Here is a 20,634-nt window from a genome sequence, read left to right as displayed (position 1 = left end):
GGGTCTTTCTCCTTTTATAGAATGCCCCTTAATATTTCTTGCAGGGCCAGCTTAGTGGTCACATATTCTTTCAATTTCTGCCGGTCTTGGAAGCTCTGCATCTCTCCATCCATTCTAAAGGACAGCCTTGCTGGATAAAGTATTCTTGGCTGCATGTTCTTCTCATTTAGTACCCTGAGTATGTCTTGCCAGGCCTTTCTGGTTTGTCAGGTCACTGTGGATAGGTCTGACATTATTCTGATGTTCCTCCCTCTGTACGTAAGGAATCTCTTGCCCCTAACTGCCCTTAGGACGGTTTCCTTGGTTCTAAGATTTGCAAGTTTTACTATTACATGCCAGGGTGTTGACCTGTTTTCCTTGATCTTGGAAGGGGTCCTCTCTGCCTCTAGGACACAAATGTTTGTTTCATTCCCCAGATTAGGAAGTTCTCAGCTATGATTTGCTCAAATATATCTTCTAGTCCTCTCTCTCTCTCCACCCCCTCCAGGATTCCAATAATTCTGACATTGGAACATTTAATGGTGTCACTTATTTCTGTGATTCTATTTTCATGTATTCTGAGTTGTTTTTCCCTGGCCTCCTCTATTCCCTTTTTCTCTATTATTTGGTCTTCGAGGTCACTAATTCATTCTTCTGCCTCGCTTACCCTAGTGTCAAATTATCTAGATTAGATTGGATATCACTGATAACATTTTTAAGTTCTGCCAATTCAGCTTTCATTTCTGCCCTTAGAGACTCTATGTTGCCATTAATTGATTTCTCCATTCTAGCTATTGTCTTCACAATTGCTAGCCTGAATTCCATCTCTGACTTCTTGGTTATATCTGAATCCATTTCTAAATCTATGGCATAAGTCATAGTCTCTGAGTCTTTCCTATTTTGGGGGTTCCTCCTCCTAGTCATTCTGTTAAGGGGTGGTTGAGGGAATGTATAGAGTCCAAATTATTGACCACAACCCAAGCAAGATGCATCTGTTTTCTAGGGACCTTAGGGTTGCTGGCCTCTTGTTTTCCTAGCCTGTCTTCTGGGGGAGGGGCCTGCCGTGCTGTTACTCAGGCAACCCTGTTTGGGCAGAGTTGCCCTGCCCCCTCTGGTGGGGGATGGGCTCAGTGAAAACCGGTTTTTTGGGGCTTTTGTTTTCTGGCGGCTTCCCTGGTGGCTTTCTGCATCTCTTCCGAGAGTCAGAGCAGAAGAGACCATTTCCAACCCTCTGCCTCAGAGCAGAGAGATCGCAGTCTCTTCTTCAGTGAGCTCTCCAGGCCACACTATATCCATTTCTGTTCATGCTGCTATAAACTGCTGTGTCTTGGGTTGTGCTCCCCTCTGCAGTGCTCCCAGTCCTTGCCTCCAGGTTGGGGCATTTCTCTGCCCTTTGTGCTTGTAAAACCACCAGTTCACATGTGTGACCCTGCTGCTCCAGGTTTCTGTCCAGAGGGCTGCCCTAAAGTCCTTTCCCTGCCACTACCGGTCTGTGAGTCTGTGCCTGGTCCCCAGCGCAGGAGGCTGTCGCTCACCGGAGGCGTAGGATCCCATTGGCTGGCTCCATCCCCCTTCTGTTTATCCTCCGATATCTGCCCCTGGTATCATGGCTCCCCACTTCCTACCTCAAAACCAACTGCCTGTGATATTCTGTTTGTAGAGATCTAGATCTATCTTCTTACATCTCACACTGATTCCATGGGTGTTCAGAGTGGTCTGGGAGATATCCAGTTCAATTCCGGGAACTGGTTGGAATAGGGTCCCCTACTCCTCCACCATCCTGAAGCAAGCTTTCTTATCATAGGTGCTTCCAGTTTCATTTCCTTTCTTTGGAGTTTGAAACAGTGTTGCCCTAGGACGGAAGTCTCCAAAGGAGAGTGGTTATGGTAAATTCCATTCATTCTATGAAGTTGGGAGGATGAACAATATACCAGGCATTCGGCTAGGGGATGGAAAGAAGTCAGGCAGACCCAGGTTTGGGTACTGGCCCTGCCCCCTGTTCAAGTTCTCTGAGAGTCAATTTCTCTCTTCTATAAAATGGGAAAGATTATATGCATTTCAAGGGTGTTTGAGGGTTTAGGCAATTTTTTGTGGAAGCCAGAGGTGGTGGGGCTCTTAGGGACAGCCTAGACTTCCACCCCATGCCACCCACAGCCACATGCAGTATCTTTGCTTCCTCTTCAAGCAGATGCTGGTCTAAACCACATTAGTGATTGATACTGAGTCTACTATAACTTACGTACAGTCAGACTGTATTTTGCACACCTCTTGGTAGTTTTTAATATAAATCCGAATTAATCATCTTTGACCAATGCCTCCCTCAATACACTAAAGTCTCTGTCCATTTACAGACCAACTCATCTTTATAATTCTCCCTTGTTCATTTCACTGGGGTGTTGTGAAGATTGAAAAAGATAATACATAAAAATTCTAAGTAGAATGACTTGTACATAATAATCACTCAGTATGGGCACCTGGGTGGCTCAGTCGGTTAAATGTCTGCCTTCCACTCAGGTCATGATCCTGGCGTCCTGGTTATTGAGCCTCTCCTTGCATCAGGCTCCCTGCTTAGCAGGGAATCTGCTTTTTCCTCTCCCTCTTGCCCTCCCCCCGCTTGTTCTCTCTCTCTCTCAAATAAATAAATAAAATCTTTTAAAAAATAATTGCTCAATAAATATTAACAGTAGCAGCAAAAACAACAATTTACTATTGTTTCAAGATTTCTGTCTACTGGGGCCAGGTTGGTTGGTTGGTTTATTATTTATTTATTTATTTATTTATTTATTTTTAAGGATTTATTTATTTGACACAGAGAGAGAGAGAGAACAAGCAGGGGGAGCAGCAGAGGGAGAAGTAGGCTCCCCACTGAGCAGGGAGCCCTACGTGAGGCTCGATCCCAGGATGCTGGGATCATGATCTGAGCAGAAGACAGATACTTAACCTTCTGAGCCACCCAGGCACCCCTAGGGCCAGGTTTACATGTGGACATGAGCCTAGCTTGTATGTCCTCTACATTCCCCCAAAGTAAAATGCTATTGTGCTTTCATGCTGGCAACCTCCAACTTATTTCCCCCACATCATTAAGCAATGTATAAAACATTTCTCTACTGTGCATGTGCCAGAGATTACAAATAGAAAAATCGAAAGAATGGGTGCTATCAAGATAAGACATGACCCTCATTTTCTCAAGTTCATGAATATAGGTTGACTGTGATCATACATTCAGAGGCAAGGATTTACGTTCAAGTAGTTAATTTGGGAGATAATTTCTGGGAAGGGAGTAGGGAAGACAGACAGGTAAAGGAAGCCAATAAGAGTGCATTATTGAGAAATTTGCCACTATGGACAATTGGTGGGTAATCCCACTGGGCAACTTGAGGAAACTGTATAAAACATGACTTCAGTGTTATCCCACCTGAGGTGTGAGTGAGCTGGGAATTTATCCACTATCTCTCATTAATCATGGCTTGACGCATGCTGGTGGTAGGCTAAATTTCCTGACACTTTGGACCTATCCCACATGTGGTATCACTATGGACACCAGAGAGAGCCCTCAGTTAAAAGGCTACAAGTGTTAGTGGCTGTAAGTCAAGGCCGTGTGCAAGGGTGGCATGTATATATGTGTGTATATATATATATATATATATATATTAGTATTGTCAGCATCTGCTTTGGCTATTGAACTTGTTAATATACCATATTATGTATATATATATTTAAAAAAAAAAACCTGCCTTGTCCTTTTAAACACCAGCTAAGACTCCACCATCTTACTGACAGGGATGCCTCACTGTTGCCTACCTGTGGTGCCCTTTGCTCTCCTAAGGAAGGCCAGTGACACCCTTTTTAGCATTCTGCTGCTGTGCTCACTGCAGTGATAGAGGCCAGTGTCACTCTTATTACTTCACCTGTTTTATCTTTTGTGAAACTCAGCCTTTAGCCAGAATTGTCTGAGTGGCTGCTCTAGCGATTGCTTAACGGTGAGCCTCCTTCAGCTCATTTCTCTCAACTAATTTGATTTCATCGTGCTATCAGAATTGCTTTTATGGCTTGGAAGGAGGCCTAGGGGAAAGGGGTTGATAAAAGCCGTTTTGAGATGAAAAAATAAATTCATTGCCCTATACTTCCCCATGCCCACCCATACACCCCAAACCCCCATACCCACACACCCCCACACCTCAATGCACCTTCCATCTATATCCCCCTACCTCTCCTCCTGACCCAGGACAGGTGTGTGTGTGTGTGTGTGTGTGTGTATGTGTTCAAGGGGGACTGGGGAGGAATGTTCTGAGAAAGACACAACTCATCTCACACTTCATTTCCTTTTACCTGAGTTTGTAAAGTATGCTGCTGCATGTCCCATTGGTACCCACACCAGAATTTGTGTGCTAAACTGGAAAATATTATAGTTATACTCTCTCAAAATTGAAGCGAAGTGTAATTTCACATTGATAGTCAACATTGACAATCCCGGTTCAATTGATGGTAAAGTTTCAATAAACCCAGTGATATGTCCCTCTCATTTAGGACATTCAGAGATTTTTTATCAGTGCTAAAAAGCCCATGTTTAATACCTGCACAATATTTTACTTGAGTTTGTATGTAAATGAAAAAAAAAAAAAAAAAAAGCACCAGCCTGCTTTCCTCATTGAAGACTTGATAGGAAGGGAGGGCTCAAAAGTGGGTGTGAATTTAATATGCAGAGTTCCAGGGATTTTTTTGTTTGTTTTTTAACTATTGCTTCTAACTTCTGAATATCTATGGCAATTCAGTACCAATTTGATGCTTATAGTCACTGAGCATTGGTTAGTATGGCAACCACTTTGTAAATGTGGGGATTTGTGATTCCACAAATTTGCCAGTATTTTATCACACCTTTGGACCAAGTGCTTGGTGGGGCAAGATTAGGGGCTAAACACCCTTTGAAGTGAGAATCACTCCGGAAGAATTTGTGCAGCTAAGAATAAAACAGTTCAGTGCATAAACAGTGGTTTTTGTACTTTTGAGCTTTGCCTGGGCATTGATGTCTAGGTTGCTTTATTCTTACAACTGCTAGAAAGGCATCCACAGTTAAAGCAGAGGTGACTCCTGGTGACCAGGCTGGAAGGGGACATTGGGGGCAGTGCAAGAGGGACAGGCCCTGGCTTGACTGTAAATGGTAGGGAGGGTTAACATTTTAATGCATGGTGTAATTATACCTACCATTATGTTCATTTTGATTTTTTTTTTTTTTTTGCAGTAAGAACTTTGAAATAATTGATTTACAGCATTACCATATGCCTTTCTATGATAGGGTAATCTACAGCTACAAGCATTTCCTCATTTTAAGTTTAAAACAAAAGCTGATCCATTGCTTCTGCTTCCAAAAAGGGTAGTTTTACTGGCAAAGTTGTATCTATCTTTATTTCAGTAGAATAGCCTAGGTTTTCAGTAGAAGATGTTTTATTTTATTTTTATTATTTTTTGATTCAATTATAATTAACATACTGTTATATTAGATTCAGGTGTTCAATATAATGATTCAACAATTCTATCCATTACTCAGTGCTCATCACGATAATGTACTCTTCATCCCCTTCACCTATTTTGCCCATCCCCCCTCCCACCTGCTCCCTGGTAAACACCAGTTTGTAGAACATGTTTTTTATATCAGGGAAATAAATTTAGTTTCTACGTTGGAACCTATGACAAAGTTGAGGATATTGGAGAAGTATCAACAACAGCAAAAGCAAAAAGAATGAGATGTAGAGAGAGAACAAGGTTTATGACAACATCAAAACCAGATTTATTCTAATTGTGTTGAAAATATTCCAGGTTTTTAACAGTTCTGACAAACAAATAAGTCAATGGCTGGGAAGAACCTTCAGTTAGTCTTTATGGCTGTATCTTTCTGCAATTGGACTAAGAGAGAAATATCTGCTTAATAACTGAGTGAGAGAAAAATATCTGTCTAATGAGTTATTTGGTGTGCCATGGATAAAAACTATTGCAAATTCAACTTGCTATTTCAGTTTTTACCTCTTTTGTTTAAAATTTTTAATGTTCTGTTGATATAATTTGTCCTCTCCTGACTGAAATACTCCCTGCTTGGTAGGGAGAAAGTAGGCAAGTCATAAATATCTGTGTTTCTAGTTCTAAAAGGTATTGATTAGCCTAAAGCTGTATTTAATAGCTTTAAATGTGGTAAGAAGATATATTTGGTAAGTATATTTAGCAAGTATCTTGATGTGTTAACTAAGTAGGTAGATAAATACATTATATACTTCTGGTGGGAGTGTAAATTGGTATAACTGCTTTGGAAAACTGGCAGAATCTACCAGAGTTAAACATCTGCATGAACTATGGACTGGTAGCCCCAGATCCTGGGTAAATACTCCACAGAAACAGTACTTATGTCTACCAAATGGCATGTGTAAGAGTGTTCATGGCAACTTTATTCCTAATAGCTCCAAACTGGAAAAACTCAACTGTCCATCAACATGAGAACAGCTAAGTAGATTCTATTCTATTCATACAATAGAATACACCACCACAGAGAGGAAGAAAGAGCTTCTGCTACATGTAACAACATGGATAAATCAGGCAGGCATCATGCTGAAAAATTTGGACAGAAATTTTGAGAGTGTGAGAGTGTTCACGGCAACTTTATTTCTAATAGCTCCAAACTGGAAAAACTCAACTGTCCATCAACACGAGAACAGCTAAGTAGGTTCTATTCTATTCATACAATAGAATACAACACCACAGAGAGGAAGAAAGAGCTTCTGCTACATGTAACAACATGGATAAATCAGGCAGGCATCATGCTGAAAAATTTGGACAGAAAAGGGTGCATGTTGTATGTCCATATATGTGAAGTGTAAAACCAGACAAAACTAACCTGTGACAATAGAAGAGAGAATAGCAGTTTCTTCACAGCGTAGATATTGACTTGGGACAAGGCAGCTTTCTGAGGTGCTAGAAATGTTTTATATCTTGATTTGGATAAGGGTTATATGTATGTATGTATGTCTCTATATGTGTGTGTGTGTGTGTGTGTGTGTGCGCACGCGCACGTATGTAAACATTTTGCAAACAATTTCAATACAAAAGTAAATAAAAAGAAAAAATCACATATACATTCAGTAAATGAACTTCAACACTCGCAACAAAAGTTCATCTTAATAATCCTTCCTAATGAATAAGGAACTAAGCTGCGGAATGCCAGCAGAAAGCACAGATTCTATGCGCACCTGGGCACACATATACGATTCCCTGCACGCCTGGCCCTAAATTATTAATGGCTTGTTCAGCCTCATTGACCCTCATACTTGGAAGAGATTTTCTATGTCATTTAATTCAATGATTCATCTAAAGCTTGTCTGCAACCTTCCCTCTGGGTGGCCATCCTGCTTTTGTTAACAAAAGCCCTCTGGTGACTAGAATACTGTTGTGACCTCCTGAGGCTAACTTACTGTCATCAGGAGCCCAACTCTTGGCAGAAAATCTATCCTGTCTATTCATTGGTTTTACTTGTAACCATGAGGGTCTTGCAGTTAAGTGGACAAAGGATTGTGCTGTTGCTGTGTCCCCTGAACACCATACTTTATCTTGGATATATATGCCCACTGAAAGCAGGCTTATTTTCAGAGATATTTGTCTTATTATTTCCTTTCCTTTTTAATTAATAACAGCAATACCATTTCACCAAGAACTGTGTTCTCTCATAAGCATCTTAGTAGTTTCCCCTCAGGGATGAAATGGAATAATGTGGATATATCATTTTGCTTGGATGTCTCAGGATCCCTTTGCTATCCCACACTCTAGAGCTAAACACCCCTGTTCTCCCAGTGCTCAGCCTTTCCTGCTGTCAATACAATGATTCATACATCCACAGTCCATTCACTCATTCAACACACATTTGTTGATCATCTTCTATGTGCCAGCAATGTTTTAGGGATACAGTGATAAGCAAATAAGAGACTTGTGCCATCTGCCTCCTTAGAAATATTAATTCTCTACTAGAAATATTAATCAAATATGTACATGAATAAATGTAAAATGTAAAAATGAAACTGATGAGTACTGCCAGGGAAAGGTACATGATATTATGAAGGCATCAAATAGGGAATCATCATCGTCAGAGAAGCCTTCTCTTGAGAAGCAACGACTGAGCAAAGGACAAATGAAAGTTAAAATAGGCTAGGAAAAAGAGGGGAGAAATGTCATTTCAGGAAGAGGATAGAGCATGAGCGAGGCCTTATGGCAGGAAGCAAAAGGAAACATGCCACATTCAAAGAACAGAAGGAAGCTCAGTGTAGCTGTAGTTGAAAAAACAAAGAATGATACAGTGTAAGAGCCTAGAGAGAGGGGCACCTGGGTGGCTCAGTAGTTGAGTGTCTGCCTTCAGCTCAGGTCATGGTCCCAGAGTCCTGGGATTGAGCCCCACATCAGGCTCCCTGCTCAGCAGGAAGCCTGCTTCTCCCTCTCGCACTCCCCCTGCTTGTGTTCCCTCTCACTGTCTCTCTGTCAAATAAATAAATAAAATCTTAAAAAAAAAAATAGAAGAAGAGCTTAGAGAGGTAGGAAAGAGTCATACCATTCTGGGGTGGGGGGAAATGTTAGCATTAATTTGGACTTCAAATGCTTATAAAGGACATACTTTGGAAAGTAGCAGATCAAACTAAAGAGAGAACAGGTTTTTGAGAGAGCACTGCTTAAATTAGTAATTTGGGCAAGGAAATGTTACATCAAGGTGCATGGTGGGATCTAGGGAGGCAGTGGCTTGAAGGTGGTTGTCAAAAATGACCAGGTCAGGAAGGGGCTAGCAAGATGGTGGAGGAGTAGGAGACCTAAATTTCCTCTGGTCCCAGGAATTCAGCTAGATAGGGATCAAACCATTCTGAACACCTACGAACTCAACAGGAGATCAAAGAAAAGAATAGCAGCAACTCTCTGAACAGAAAAGCGACCACTTTCTGGAAGGTAGGACGTGCAGAGAAGTGAATCCAAGGCAATATTCAGGAAGGTAGATGGTGGGGGAGGGGGCCTCCATCAGCTGCTTCTGGCAAGTGATAGAACTGTGGAGCACAAAATCGGAACTTTTGAAGTCGGCTCCGCGGAGGGACGTCGCTCCAGTGGCTAAGCGGGGGGTGGAACCCTCCCTGGGACAATGTGGTCTCAGGACCCTCGGGGTCACACAAAGACCAGGGGTGCCTGAGTGTTGCAGAGCTCCCAGGTATCAGAGCGGGGAAGCTGGCTACAGAGACGGAGCCGAGGCACAGGCTCTCAGCTCAGGGTTGCCATAAACCGTGATCCATGGCACATTCAGGCCACTGCTCCTCCAGCAGGGACCCAACAAGTGGCAGATCTGGGGAGACTCCCCTTCTTCCCCCAGGAGGAGCGGTGTGGGAGTGCACTGCAGGGATCTGCTAGGTTTAGAGACTCCACACCAGGTTGTGAGCAAAAGATAGAAATGCTCAGTCACAGGCTGGGTGAGCAAGGAGTGCAGCCGGAGACCAGGGAGACGGGAGTGATTGACTGCTTTTCTCTGGGGGCTCACTGAGGAGTGGGGCCCCAAGTTCCTGGCTCCTCCGGGGCAGAGATTGGGAGGCTGCCATTTTCACTCTCGTCCTCCAAAGCTGTACGGAAAGCTTGCAGGGAACAAAAGCTCCCGAGAGCAAACCTGAGCAGATTACTTAGCCCGGACTGGCAAGGGCAGGGCAATTCCGCCTCCATCAAAGACATTTGGGAACCAAGGGAACAGGCCCCTCCCCCAGATCAGCAAGAACAGCCAGCCAAGACCAAGTTTACCAATCAATGAGAATGGCAGAATGCCAGCACTAGGGGAATACTGCACATAGAATTCATGGCTTTTTTCCCATGATTATTTAGTCTTTCAAAGTTAATTTTTTTTTAATTTTCTTTATTTTTTCTTTTCCTATTTCTCTTTTTTTAATTTTTCTTCTTTCCCTTTTTAACCAACATCTTATCAAATCCTTTTTTAAAATCTTTTTTGTAATTTTCATTTTTACAGTCATATTCTGTCCCTTCATTGTATTTGACCTTATTTTTTGTATATATTTTTTTTCTTTAAAATTTTGGGATGCAGTTTCTTCTAATAGACCAAAATATAACCAAAATCTAGTATATGGCTTTATTCTATTCACCTGCCTGATCACATTCTCTCCTTTTTTTTTAATTTTTTATTCCTTCTTTTTTCAACCAACTTCTTATCAATTCCTTTTTTAAAATCTTTTTTAATTGTAATTGTTACAGTCGTAATGCATCCTTTCATTGTACTTACCCTTATTTTTGTATTTATATAGGTTTTTCTTTCTTTGAAATTTTGGGAGGCAGTTTCTTCTAACAGACCAAAATACACCCAAAATCTGGTGTGTGTCTCTGTTCTATTCACCAGGCTGATCATATTTTTTTTTTTCTTCTCCCCCAGTTTTGAGTCTCTTCTGATTTGTTTAGTGTATATTTTTCTGGGGTAGTTGTTACCCTTTTAACATTTTGTTCTCTCATTCATCTGTTCTTTTCTGGGCAAAATGACAAAACGGAAAAAAACTCACCCCAAAAAACAAACAAGAGGCAGTACTGACTGCCAGGAACCTAATCAACATGGACATTAGTAAGATGTCAGAAGTAGAGTTCAGAATGATTATTATAAAGATACTAACTGGTCTTTAAAAAAGCATAGACGATATTAGAGAATCCCTTTCTGGAAATCCCTTATTTCTGTTAGAAATAAAATCTAACCAAGTTGAAATCAAAAAGGCTGTTAATGAGGTACAATAAAAAATGGAGGCTCTAACTGCTAGGATAAATGAGGCAGAAGAGAGAATTAGTGATATAGAAGACCAAATGAAATCTTCCAGGACAAAAAGAAACTAAAAGAATGTGTCATCACCAAACCAGCCCTACAAGAGATATTGAAAGGGGTCCTCTAAGCAAAGAAAGAGCCTAAAAGTAACATAGACCAGAATGGAACAGAGACAATATACATTAACAGTCACCTTACAGGCAATACAATGGCACTAAATTCGTATCTTTCAGTAGTTACCCTGAGTGTAAATGAGCTAAATGCCCCAATCAAAAGACACAGGGTATCAGGTTGGATAAAAAAAAAAAAAACAAGACCCATCGAAATGCTGTCTCCTAAGAGACTCATTTTAGACCCAAAAGACACCTCCAGATTGAAAGTGAGTGGGTGGAAAACCGTTTACCATGCTAATGGACATCAAAGAAAAGCTGGGGTGGCAATCCATATATCAGACAAATTAGATTTTAAACAAAAGACTGTAATAAGAAATGAGGAAGGACACCATAGTATACTTAAAGTGTCTATCCAACAGGAAGATCAACAATTGTAAATATTTATGCCCCTAACATGGGAGCAGCCAATTATATAAGCCAATTAATTAATAAAAGAAAGAACAAGAACCATATGAAACTCTCAATAGATGCAGAAAAAGCATTTGACAAAGTACAGCATCCTTTCCTGATTAAAACTCTTCACAGTGTAGGGATAGAGGGTACATACCTCAATATCATAAAAGCCATCTATGAAAAACCCACAGAGAATATTCTCAATGAGGAAAAACTGAGAGCTTTTCCTCTAAGGTCAGGAACACGGCAGGGATGTCCACTATCACAACTGCTATTCAACATAGTATTAGAAATCCTAGCCTCAGCAATCAGACAACAAAAAGAAATAAAAGGCATCTGAATCAGCAAAGAAGAAGTCAAACTCTCACTCTTTGCAGATGATGTGATACTTTATGTGGAAAACCCAAAAGACTCCACCCCAAAACTGCTAGAACTCATACAGGAATTCAGTAAAGTAGCAGGATATAAAATCAATGCACAGAAATCAGTGGCATTTCTATACACCAACAACAAGACAGAAGAAAGAGAAATTAAGGAGTCGATCCCATTTACAACTGCACCCAAAACTATAAGATACTTAGGAATAAATCTAACCAAAGTGGTAAAGAATCTGTATTCAGAAAATTATAGAATACTCCTGAAAGAAATTGAGGAAGACACAAAGAAATGGAAAAACGTTCCATGCTCATGGATTGGAAGAACAAATATTGTGAAAATGTCTATGCTACCTAGAGCAATCTACACATTTAATTCAATCCCTATCAAAATACCATCAACTTTTTTCACAGAAATGGAACAAATAATCCTAAAATTCTTATGGAACCGGAAAAGACCCCGGATAGCAAAGGAAGCTTAAAAAAGAAAAGCAAAGCTGATGGCATCACAATTCCGGACTTCAAGCTCTATTACAAAGCTTTGATCATCAAGAGAGTATGGGACTAGCACAAAAACAGACACATAAATCAATGAAACAGAACAGAAAGCCCAGAAATCGACCCTCAACTTTATGGTCAACTAATCTTCAACAAAGCAAGAAATAATGTCCAATGGAAAAAGGGCAGTCTCTTCAACAAATGGTGTTGGGAAAATTGGACACCACATGCAGAAGAATGAAAGTGGACCATTTCCTTACACCACACACAAAAATAAACTTAAAATGGATGAAAGACCTAAGTGTGAGACAGGAATCTATCAAAATACTTGAGGACAACACAGGCAGGAACCTCTTCGACCTCAGCCACAACAACTTCTTCCTAGATATATCGCCAAAGGGAAGGGAAGCAAGGGCAAAAATGAACTATTGGGGCTTCATCAAGATAAAAAATTTTTCACAGCAAAGGAAACAGTCAGCAAAACCAAAAGACAACTGGCAGAATGGAAGAAGATATTTGCAAATGACATATCAGATAAAGGGCTAGTATCCAACATCTATAAAGAACTTATCAAACTCAACACCCAAAGAACAAATAATCCAATCAAGAAATGGGCAGAAGACATGAGCAGACATTTTTCCAAAGAAGACATCCAAATGGCCAACAGACACATGAAAAAGTGCTCAACATCACTCAGCATCAGGGAAATACAAATCAAAACCACAATGAGATACCACCTCACACCAGTCAGAATGGCTAAAATTAGCAAGTCAGGAAACGACAGATGTTGGCGGGGATGCGGAGAAAGGGGAACCCTCCTTCACTGTTGGTGGGAATGAAAGCTGGTGCAACCCCTCTGGAAAACAGTATGGAGGTTCCTCAAAAAGTTGAAAATAGAGCTACCCTACGACCCAGCAATTGCACTACTGGGAATTTACCCCAAAGACACAAATGTAGTGATCTGAAGGGGCATGTGCATCCCAATATTTATAGCAGCCATGTCCACAAAAGCCAAACTATGGAAAGAGCCAAGATGTCCATCGACAGATGAATGGATAAAGAAGATGTGGCATATATTATATATATATATATATATATATATATATATATATATATATATATATTGGAATATTATGCAGCCATCGAAAAATGAAATCTTTCCATTTGCAACAACATGGATGGAACTAGAGGGTATTATGCTAAGTGGAATAAGTCAATCAGAGAAAGACAATCGTATGATCTCACTGATATGTGGAGTTTGGGAAACAAGGCAGAGCATCATAGAGGAAGAGAGGAAAAAATGGAACAAGATGAAATCAGAGAGGGAGACAAACCATAAGAGACTCTCAATCTCAGGAAACAAACTGAGGGTTGCTAGAGTAGAGGTGGGTGGGAGGGATGGGGTGGCTGGGTGATGGACATTGAGCGAGGGTATGTGCTATGGTGAGCCCTGTGAATTGTGTAAGACTGATGATTCACAGACCTGTAACCCTGAAACAAATAATACATTATGTGTTAACAAAAAAAAAAAATAAATAAATGACCAGGTCAAGGAACTGGCAGGCCACGTGTTGGGTGGGTCATCTTATTGGACACTGAAATCACTCGTGATTATGGCAAGGCTTGAGGTGGAAATGAAAACCATAACTCATTGCCAGAGGTTTTGATAAATGTGGGAAAGTGACCTGGAGGTCACAAATAATTGAGAATTGACCATAATTGCTGTGGTTCCATAAGAACTTGTATAATTTCTCTGTGGGGAATTACATCTTCTAAAGGTTAATGCTGTTGGCCATTGCAACTGGGCATGATTGCAGTATTTTATTAGGTTTATATAGCCCTATAATCTTATGATTTAAGTACATCTTAAACATATCAAGAAGTTGGAGACGAATTCCATGGGAGGAGAATAAAAAGGGAAAGCTAAGATACAAGTCTAAGGAAGGCCCCTTGTGGTGTCTCATGCCAGGCTAAGGTGCTAAATTTCCTCTGTAGGAACTGGAGCATTAGCAAGACTGGTATTGTTTTGTATAAAGTTGTAACTATACCTTAGGAAGGGTCGCTTGGAAGTGGTGTGGTGGACAGATTGGAGAAAGGGAGAAGACCAAAGGAGCACAATTATGAGTCAACTACAGTTATCAGGGTGAGGGCTGAGTGGGCTTTGAATGAGATCAGTGGGCAAAGAGGGGAAGGAATGGGTGGTATACAATATTTCAGAGGACTCAGTTACCAGCCAGGAAAGCAATCAAATACTTAAGTGACTAGGAGAGAGATAAAGCCATAGGCAGAAACCAGAAAATCAGGAAGAAGTTCATTTTGTGGAAGAATATATGTTACATTTCTAGTTCTTGAGTGCATCAAGGGGAGGTATCCAGTTGATGACAAATGTAGATGTTAAACTTCAGGAAAATGTGGACTGGAAAAGCCCCCTGCTCTTAACCCCTAACCACAAATGCCCATCCTGGCCTCCTGCTTTTTCTTTGCAGTCCATAAGAACTTCTCCCTTCACTTCCCCTGACTTCTTCCACTAATTCCTAGTTGCTCACAGCTTACTTCTGAAGACAGTGTCTCCTCAGCTCCTGTTTTGTTGTTCTTTCCAAAACATTCTATGGTTTCCTAGAAGGCCTCCTCTTTCTTGCTTAGTTCCCATCATCTGTGTCCCCACAGCCCTGATGCACTTGTCATGCTTGCCTCTTACAGATTTCCTCCCTCCAACTTTGGGCTTTAGAGGACAGGGACTCATTAAACATGTCTATGTATCTTTTCTTTTCTGGTTCAGTAATAATTTGCTTAATTAGCTAATTAACAGGTTTATTTTAGGGGTTTTACATTTTGAATCCTTCATTTAAGGAAAAAATAAATGGGATGAAACAGTACAAAACAAATCCATAATCCCAAATGTCACAGATGAATTTACAAGGTTTGGGAAGTTGTGCACATTTTCCCTGTGGTCAAGTGCAGCTTGGCCCTGCTTTATTTTGTTCCCTTTCCTAATGCATTCTCTTATGAAGTGTGTAGAAACCTAATCAGAAAAGCAACATTTATTCTAGGAAGTGGGGACAAACAGCTCCTCTCTCTTGTTCATCCTCTCTCACCATTTTCTCTGAAAGTCTAATGAGATTTAAACCTTTCATATGAACTACTGGAATATGTATTTGCCTTCCAATAAAACTGGGCCTTTAAAATCCCAGATGTCCTCATTTCAGTAATACCTCTCCCTGCATCTGTACAGCACAATGTTGCAGGAGCCTCCTGATTAGAAGGCATGTCAGTGGATGATGCTGCAGCTGGCTCCCACAGAGTATACAGGAAGAAGAAGGCCGAATTTGGAGTTTGGGAATGGCATACATTTAATGGATGGTCAAATAGGTAGGAGGAAACATAGAAGAAGGCAATGTTGAAAAATCCAGGAGGAGAATTTGCAAATCTATAGAGACAAAAAGTAGATTCATAGTTGTCAGGGGCTGGGGTAGAGGGAGACTGTGGAGTGACTGTTAATGGGTGCAGAGTCTTTGGGGGAATGATGAAAATATTCTGTAGTTAGTAGTATTGGTTGTACAACTTTATGGACATATCAAAAACCACTGCATTATTACTTTAAAATAGTAAAAAAAATAATAAAAAAAAGAAAATCCAGGATAATGAAACATGGAAAACTAGTCAAACACATCTAATACAGAAAAGATGAAGACTGATTGAAAGAGTGTTTGCCTGTATGGAATTTGGTGATTAGGAAGCCAGTGGTGAGCTTAAAGAGAGTAGTTTCAAAGGAATAGTCACTCCCATCTCTTCTTCTTTCTGCCCTATAAATACATAATTTGTAAGGTTATTTCTTCACATACAGTCATCTTTATTGGCAGAATGTCTGATGATTTGCAAGTTTAGGAATATGTTTGGATTACATAAACTAAGGGGATATTCTAGATGAGTTTTGGGAATTATGATTATGTGTGCCTCTGCTCACTAGGACATAGTATAAATATCATTCTTCCTGTCCTTTGAAAATGAAATCTGTAGTGCAAAACCAGGTCAGTTCATGTAGTCTTAAACATAATTTCCGATGGCCCTAAATGGAGCAGGCATTGCCTTCTTTGAATTCTGATAATAACTATTCGTTGTATGGCTGTTCTACAAGTTGCTTGCCCTGTCTTCTGTCAATTCATTGATGGAGTACTGCTGGCCTTATGACCCTGGGTCAACGCATATATTCTGAGGCCATATTTAACTTGGTTTGTAAATTGAGGGTAATAAACCTTAATCTGAGTACCTCTTATGAGAATATTGTATGAAAGTACCTTGAAAACTATTAAGCAAATGTAAATACATTTTTAATTGATTCTGTTGTAGAATTGAAGAGACAGTTAAATCCTTCATTGCTTGTTAGCACTAGACTGATATATGACTGGCCCCCTTAATGCCTTGTATGTATGATCATAGGCTTCACATCCTTGTATACCTTACTAAGGCCTGCCTTGTTTAGTAGTAATTGGTTGAAGTGAATACTGTTTAAATGAGAAAAAATTAGTGTCATACCATGATTGAATTCTCTCTTGCCTTCATCTTTCTTTGTTAATTTGTTTTATTCTGCTCTTCATGTAGGTTTTCCAAATGAGCCTGCTTCTGTCATTGCCCTCAGCACCATTAAGGAATGGCTGGCCAAGAACCATCACGAGGTAGGAGGAACAACATAATTAGCAAACATTTAAGATGGCATCATTTGATCTGCAATTTCAAAAAACCAGAAAATATATCCATAAATATCAAGTAAACATAATCATTGAGCTGAAGCTTGCTGACCATGCTTCATTGGGGTTATACGGGTGATTGAATATTTTCCTGTAATTAATTGACTGAAGGGATTATGTTGATTGGTTTTGGTGGTGAAGGTAGGCAGAGTGATAAGATTCACTTAGTCATGATCTCATTTTTACATCTTTGGATAGTATGAGTTTTGTGTGTAAAAGAGAATAGGATGGATTTCATTAAGATTAAGGGATTGTCCAATGCTCTTTTCCTTAAAGTGTTATCTTTGTTGACATGGTCATTTTTTGGTATCCTGAGGTCTCTTTATTTATAATTAATCATTTCCATAAAGTAACTTCTGAGTGTGAGATTAGAGTAGGCCTGGATAATTGATAGCTAAATCCTGATGATCAGGATTTTTTATGAAACTAAATGCTTCTCTCAGACTTTTCACCATGCCTCCTATTCTGCTTATTTAATAAAATATTTAGGATATGTTTAGTGATGAACAGGAGAATTACTCAAGCTAACAAAGCAACACAATAAGACACTGTGGAGGTTAGATTTCAGAGTTTTGGCAACTAACCTATTGTAACAACAAATAGGTTTCATACAATGCACAGCCTTTTGTGTTTTTCTTCCGATTTTGTTATTCTCCTCAGATATTCACGTGAGTGCTATAAAGAATATTGGTCCATTTATGATATACCATGAATTTAGCTTTCTTCCTGGGTAGGACAATGATTATTAGGCAATGTTTGGTTATGGAAACAGACTATGGGATTTTGCTATAATATGGGAGTAGCTCTTGGTGCCTTTGTGTGTTTAAAGAAACAGTAATGTCATTTTCTGCTAATTGTTATAATTTCAACATTTATTAAGTAGATACAGAAATTACTAATCTCCAGTAGGAGTAAAGACCACATGGCCAAACATATCCATTTCAGTGCTTGTTCTTTCTTCTCCTCTTACTATGAAAGTTGTATATATAACTTCAATTTAGAGGATGACCATAATAACCTCAAAAAAAACCCCAGAATTAAAAAAAAAAAGGTTAAAATAGCCAGTTTACAAAACATGTCTTTGACACGTATTATTTTCACAACAATCTCATGAAATGTCTAGGTATTGTTATCCTTATTTTCATCTAGAATCAAAAGGTTAAATGACATCCTCAGGACTTGAGAGTCACAAGCCAAGAGTCTGACTCTGTCCTCCTGACTCCAATAGCTATTCATCCTTGGAGGGGTCCTGAGGCCAGGGAGAGAAGTTTTAGTCCCTTTGACCTTGGTATTTTTAGTGTATCTCTTGGTTACAGTAAAATCTCCTTACCTGGACCATCTGCTTAGCAAAAACAGAGAGTGTTTCATGAATGAAAGTTGATAATGGAGCTAGTATATTGGTGTAAACCCATTATTTCCATTAAGATAATAATCCAAGGGTATTCCCTACTGATAGATGTACATGTGTCCTGTTGGCATGTGAGGGAAGTACACACATCCACCCAAAAATCATCACGGAGATGATTATGAAGAGCAAACATGTTGGTTGTATTTATAGCTCATTGCCAAATCCTACTGATGGATTTTCTCTAATTAAACTATTCAGAAGGTTATTTTCCATAGAAATGTGTTAACTTAGTGTTTCCCACGTAATGGTTGGTTCCCTGATTTCCTTGTTAGCTCATTCTGTCTTTGAGTCTGTTCTTTTGCTTTCATACCTTTTTCTTGCTCATTTCTTGGGTCTGTTGTATAAAAATTTAGGTATTTTGGATTGAGGAACACAACTCAGTTATTGCCACTGTGACTTTAAACATGTCCTGTGCTAATTCTTTTTTAAAAGCCTTCTTGTTTCAACATGCAATGGTTAATTTAAACAAGTTAATTTGAACAAGTCAGGTTTTACTTAATAAATGAATTGTAAGTGGTAGGGCATAGATAAAAGCTATACAAATTTATTATTTTGCAATATTTTGATTTATTTTTTGCTCTGTTAAAAAACAAGCAAAGTAGGTTAGGCACTTACGAAAGAGTATTCTCAGTCAGTTGTCTCTTCACTGGAGTATAACTTTGACATTCTCATTGTTTAAGTTATTCATTAATTCACTCATTTGACAAATATTTATCAAATATCAAATATCAAAACTTTTCTAGATATGAGGGATAGAATGCTGAAAAACAAAATCCTCTTCTTATGATATTCATAGTCTAGGAAAAGAGACATCAACAAATAAAGAGATAAGATAGTTCAAAGACAAAGTAAAACAGGGTAACTTGATAGTGAAGTATTGGAGGATGTGGTTTTACATGATTTAGAAAGGGCTCTGAGGATATAATCTTGGGACAAAGATTTGTATGATGGGAAGGGGTAAGCCAACTACAAAAAGGTCTTGAGGTAGAACATTCCACACAGAGGGAACAGCAAGAGAACCCTGTTGGGAAAATGAGTTTACTGTTTGCAATTAATGGTAAGAGACAATGCAGTTGGATTAGAGACATAAAAGAACGGCAGGAAACGAATTCGACAAATAGGTAAGGCTTAGATCAATGTTGTGATTCATGGAGAAACTTGGACTTTTATTCTAAGTCTAGTGGGAAGTTGTTGAGAGTTTGGGGCAGGGAGTGGCATGATGAGATTCACCTTTAAAATGACAAAAGGCTGGCTGCTGCTTGGAAAAGGGACTTGAGAGACCTCAGAATAGGAAAAGGAAGACTGGTGAAGAGAATTCTGCAGTAAATCTAGGCAAGAAATGAGGATTCTTTGAAGTACAGCAATGGTAGAAAAGGAGGTAACAGCATCAGGTTTGGAAATTTTTTTTTTTTTACAATAGAGCCAGCAGAACTTGGGGATTGTTTTAGAGTAGGCTTGCTCATGCTGCAGTTACAAACAACTTACAAATCTTAGTGCCATAAAACAGCAAAGGTTTATTTTTTGCTCACACTATTTATATGTCTTGAGTCAGCAAAGGACTTTGGCTTAGTCAGGAACCCAGGCTGTGACAGACACTCTACCATGTAAAATATCATCTATCACATGACAGGAAAAGACAGACAATCAAGTAATAGTTCTTAAATGCTTCTACAAAGGAATGATGCATATAACTTTTTTCTCTGTCATTTTACTGTCCAGAACAAGGCACCCAGGATACAAGGAAAGGCAACTGGATATCAATGAACAGTAGTAATGTCTATCATAGCTGTAAATCAGATGTGGTATATGGGAAAAATGGGAGAGTCAAAAATAACATCTAGGTTTTGACCTGAGCCCCTGAGTAAATATTGGTGCATTTACTGAGAAATTTGGTAGAGGAACATGTTTAGATGATAAACAGAAAGAAAACAATAATTGCATTGCAGAGTTAAACCTGAGATGATCTTAGATATACAGTGAAGGTTTCCAATAGAAAGCTGGTTACTTGAGCCTAAAGCTCAGAAAAAAAAGTCAGAAGGACATGGTAAAATTGATCAGATTATCATAACTTTAACTTGGGTTTGGGTCTTGTTTGAGATTAGCTGCAAGAAATAGAAAAACATTCAAGCTAAATTATATAAGGAAGATATATTGTGTAAGTGAACTATAAAAAAAAAAAAGTCTTGAAATTCAAGAGCTAGAACTAGAGCAGGATCTCATGAGTGACCAGAATTGCAAACTATAAATCCAATAAGAA

At 39.3% G+C, this 20,634-nt stretch overlaps 1 protein-coding gene across 2 annotated transcripts in view; it reads left to right on the top strand.

The window, feature by feature from the left end:
- MACROD2 (mono-ADP ribosylhydrolase 2) overlaps nucleotides 1-20,634 on the top strand; it is a 2,087,069-nt gene that overhangs the window by 1,532,398 nt on the left and 534,037 nt on the right. For both annotated transcript variants that reach the window (XM_088026245.1, XM_088026244.1), the window contains exon 8: nucleotides 16,824-16,897. In XM_088026245.1, coding sequence (XP_087882371.1) covers nucleotides 16,824-16,897 — 74 coding nt within the window. The remainder of the gene's footprint in view (nucleotides 1-16,823; nucleotides 16,898-20,634) is intronic.

This window comes from Eumetopias jubatus, unplaced genomic scaffold (assembly GCF_037043125.1).
Source record: "Eumetopias jubatus isolate StellerSeaLion01/CBP00866 unplaced genomic scaffold, mEumJub1_p1.0 scaffold_9, whole genome shotgun sequence".
Classification (NCBI taxonomy): Eukaryota; Metazoa; Chordata; class Mammalia; order Carnivora; family Otariidae; genus Eumetopias; species Eumetopias jubatus.
Note: the sequence above shows the minus strand (reverse complement) of the source record. Positions and strands in the feature narration are given on the sequence as shown.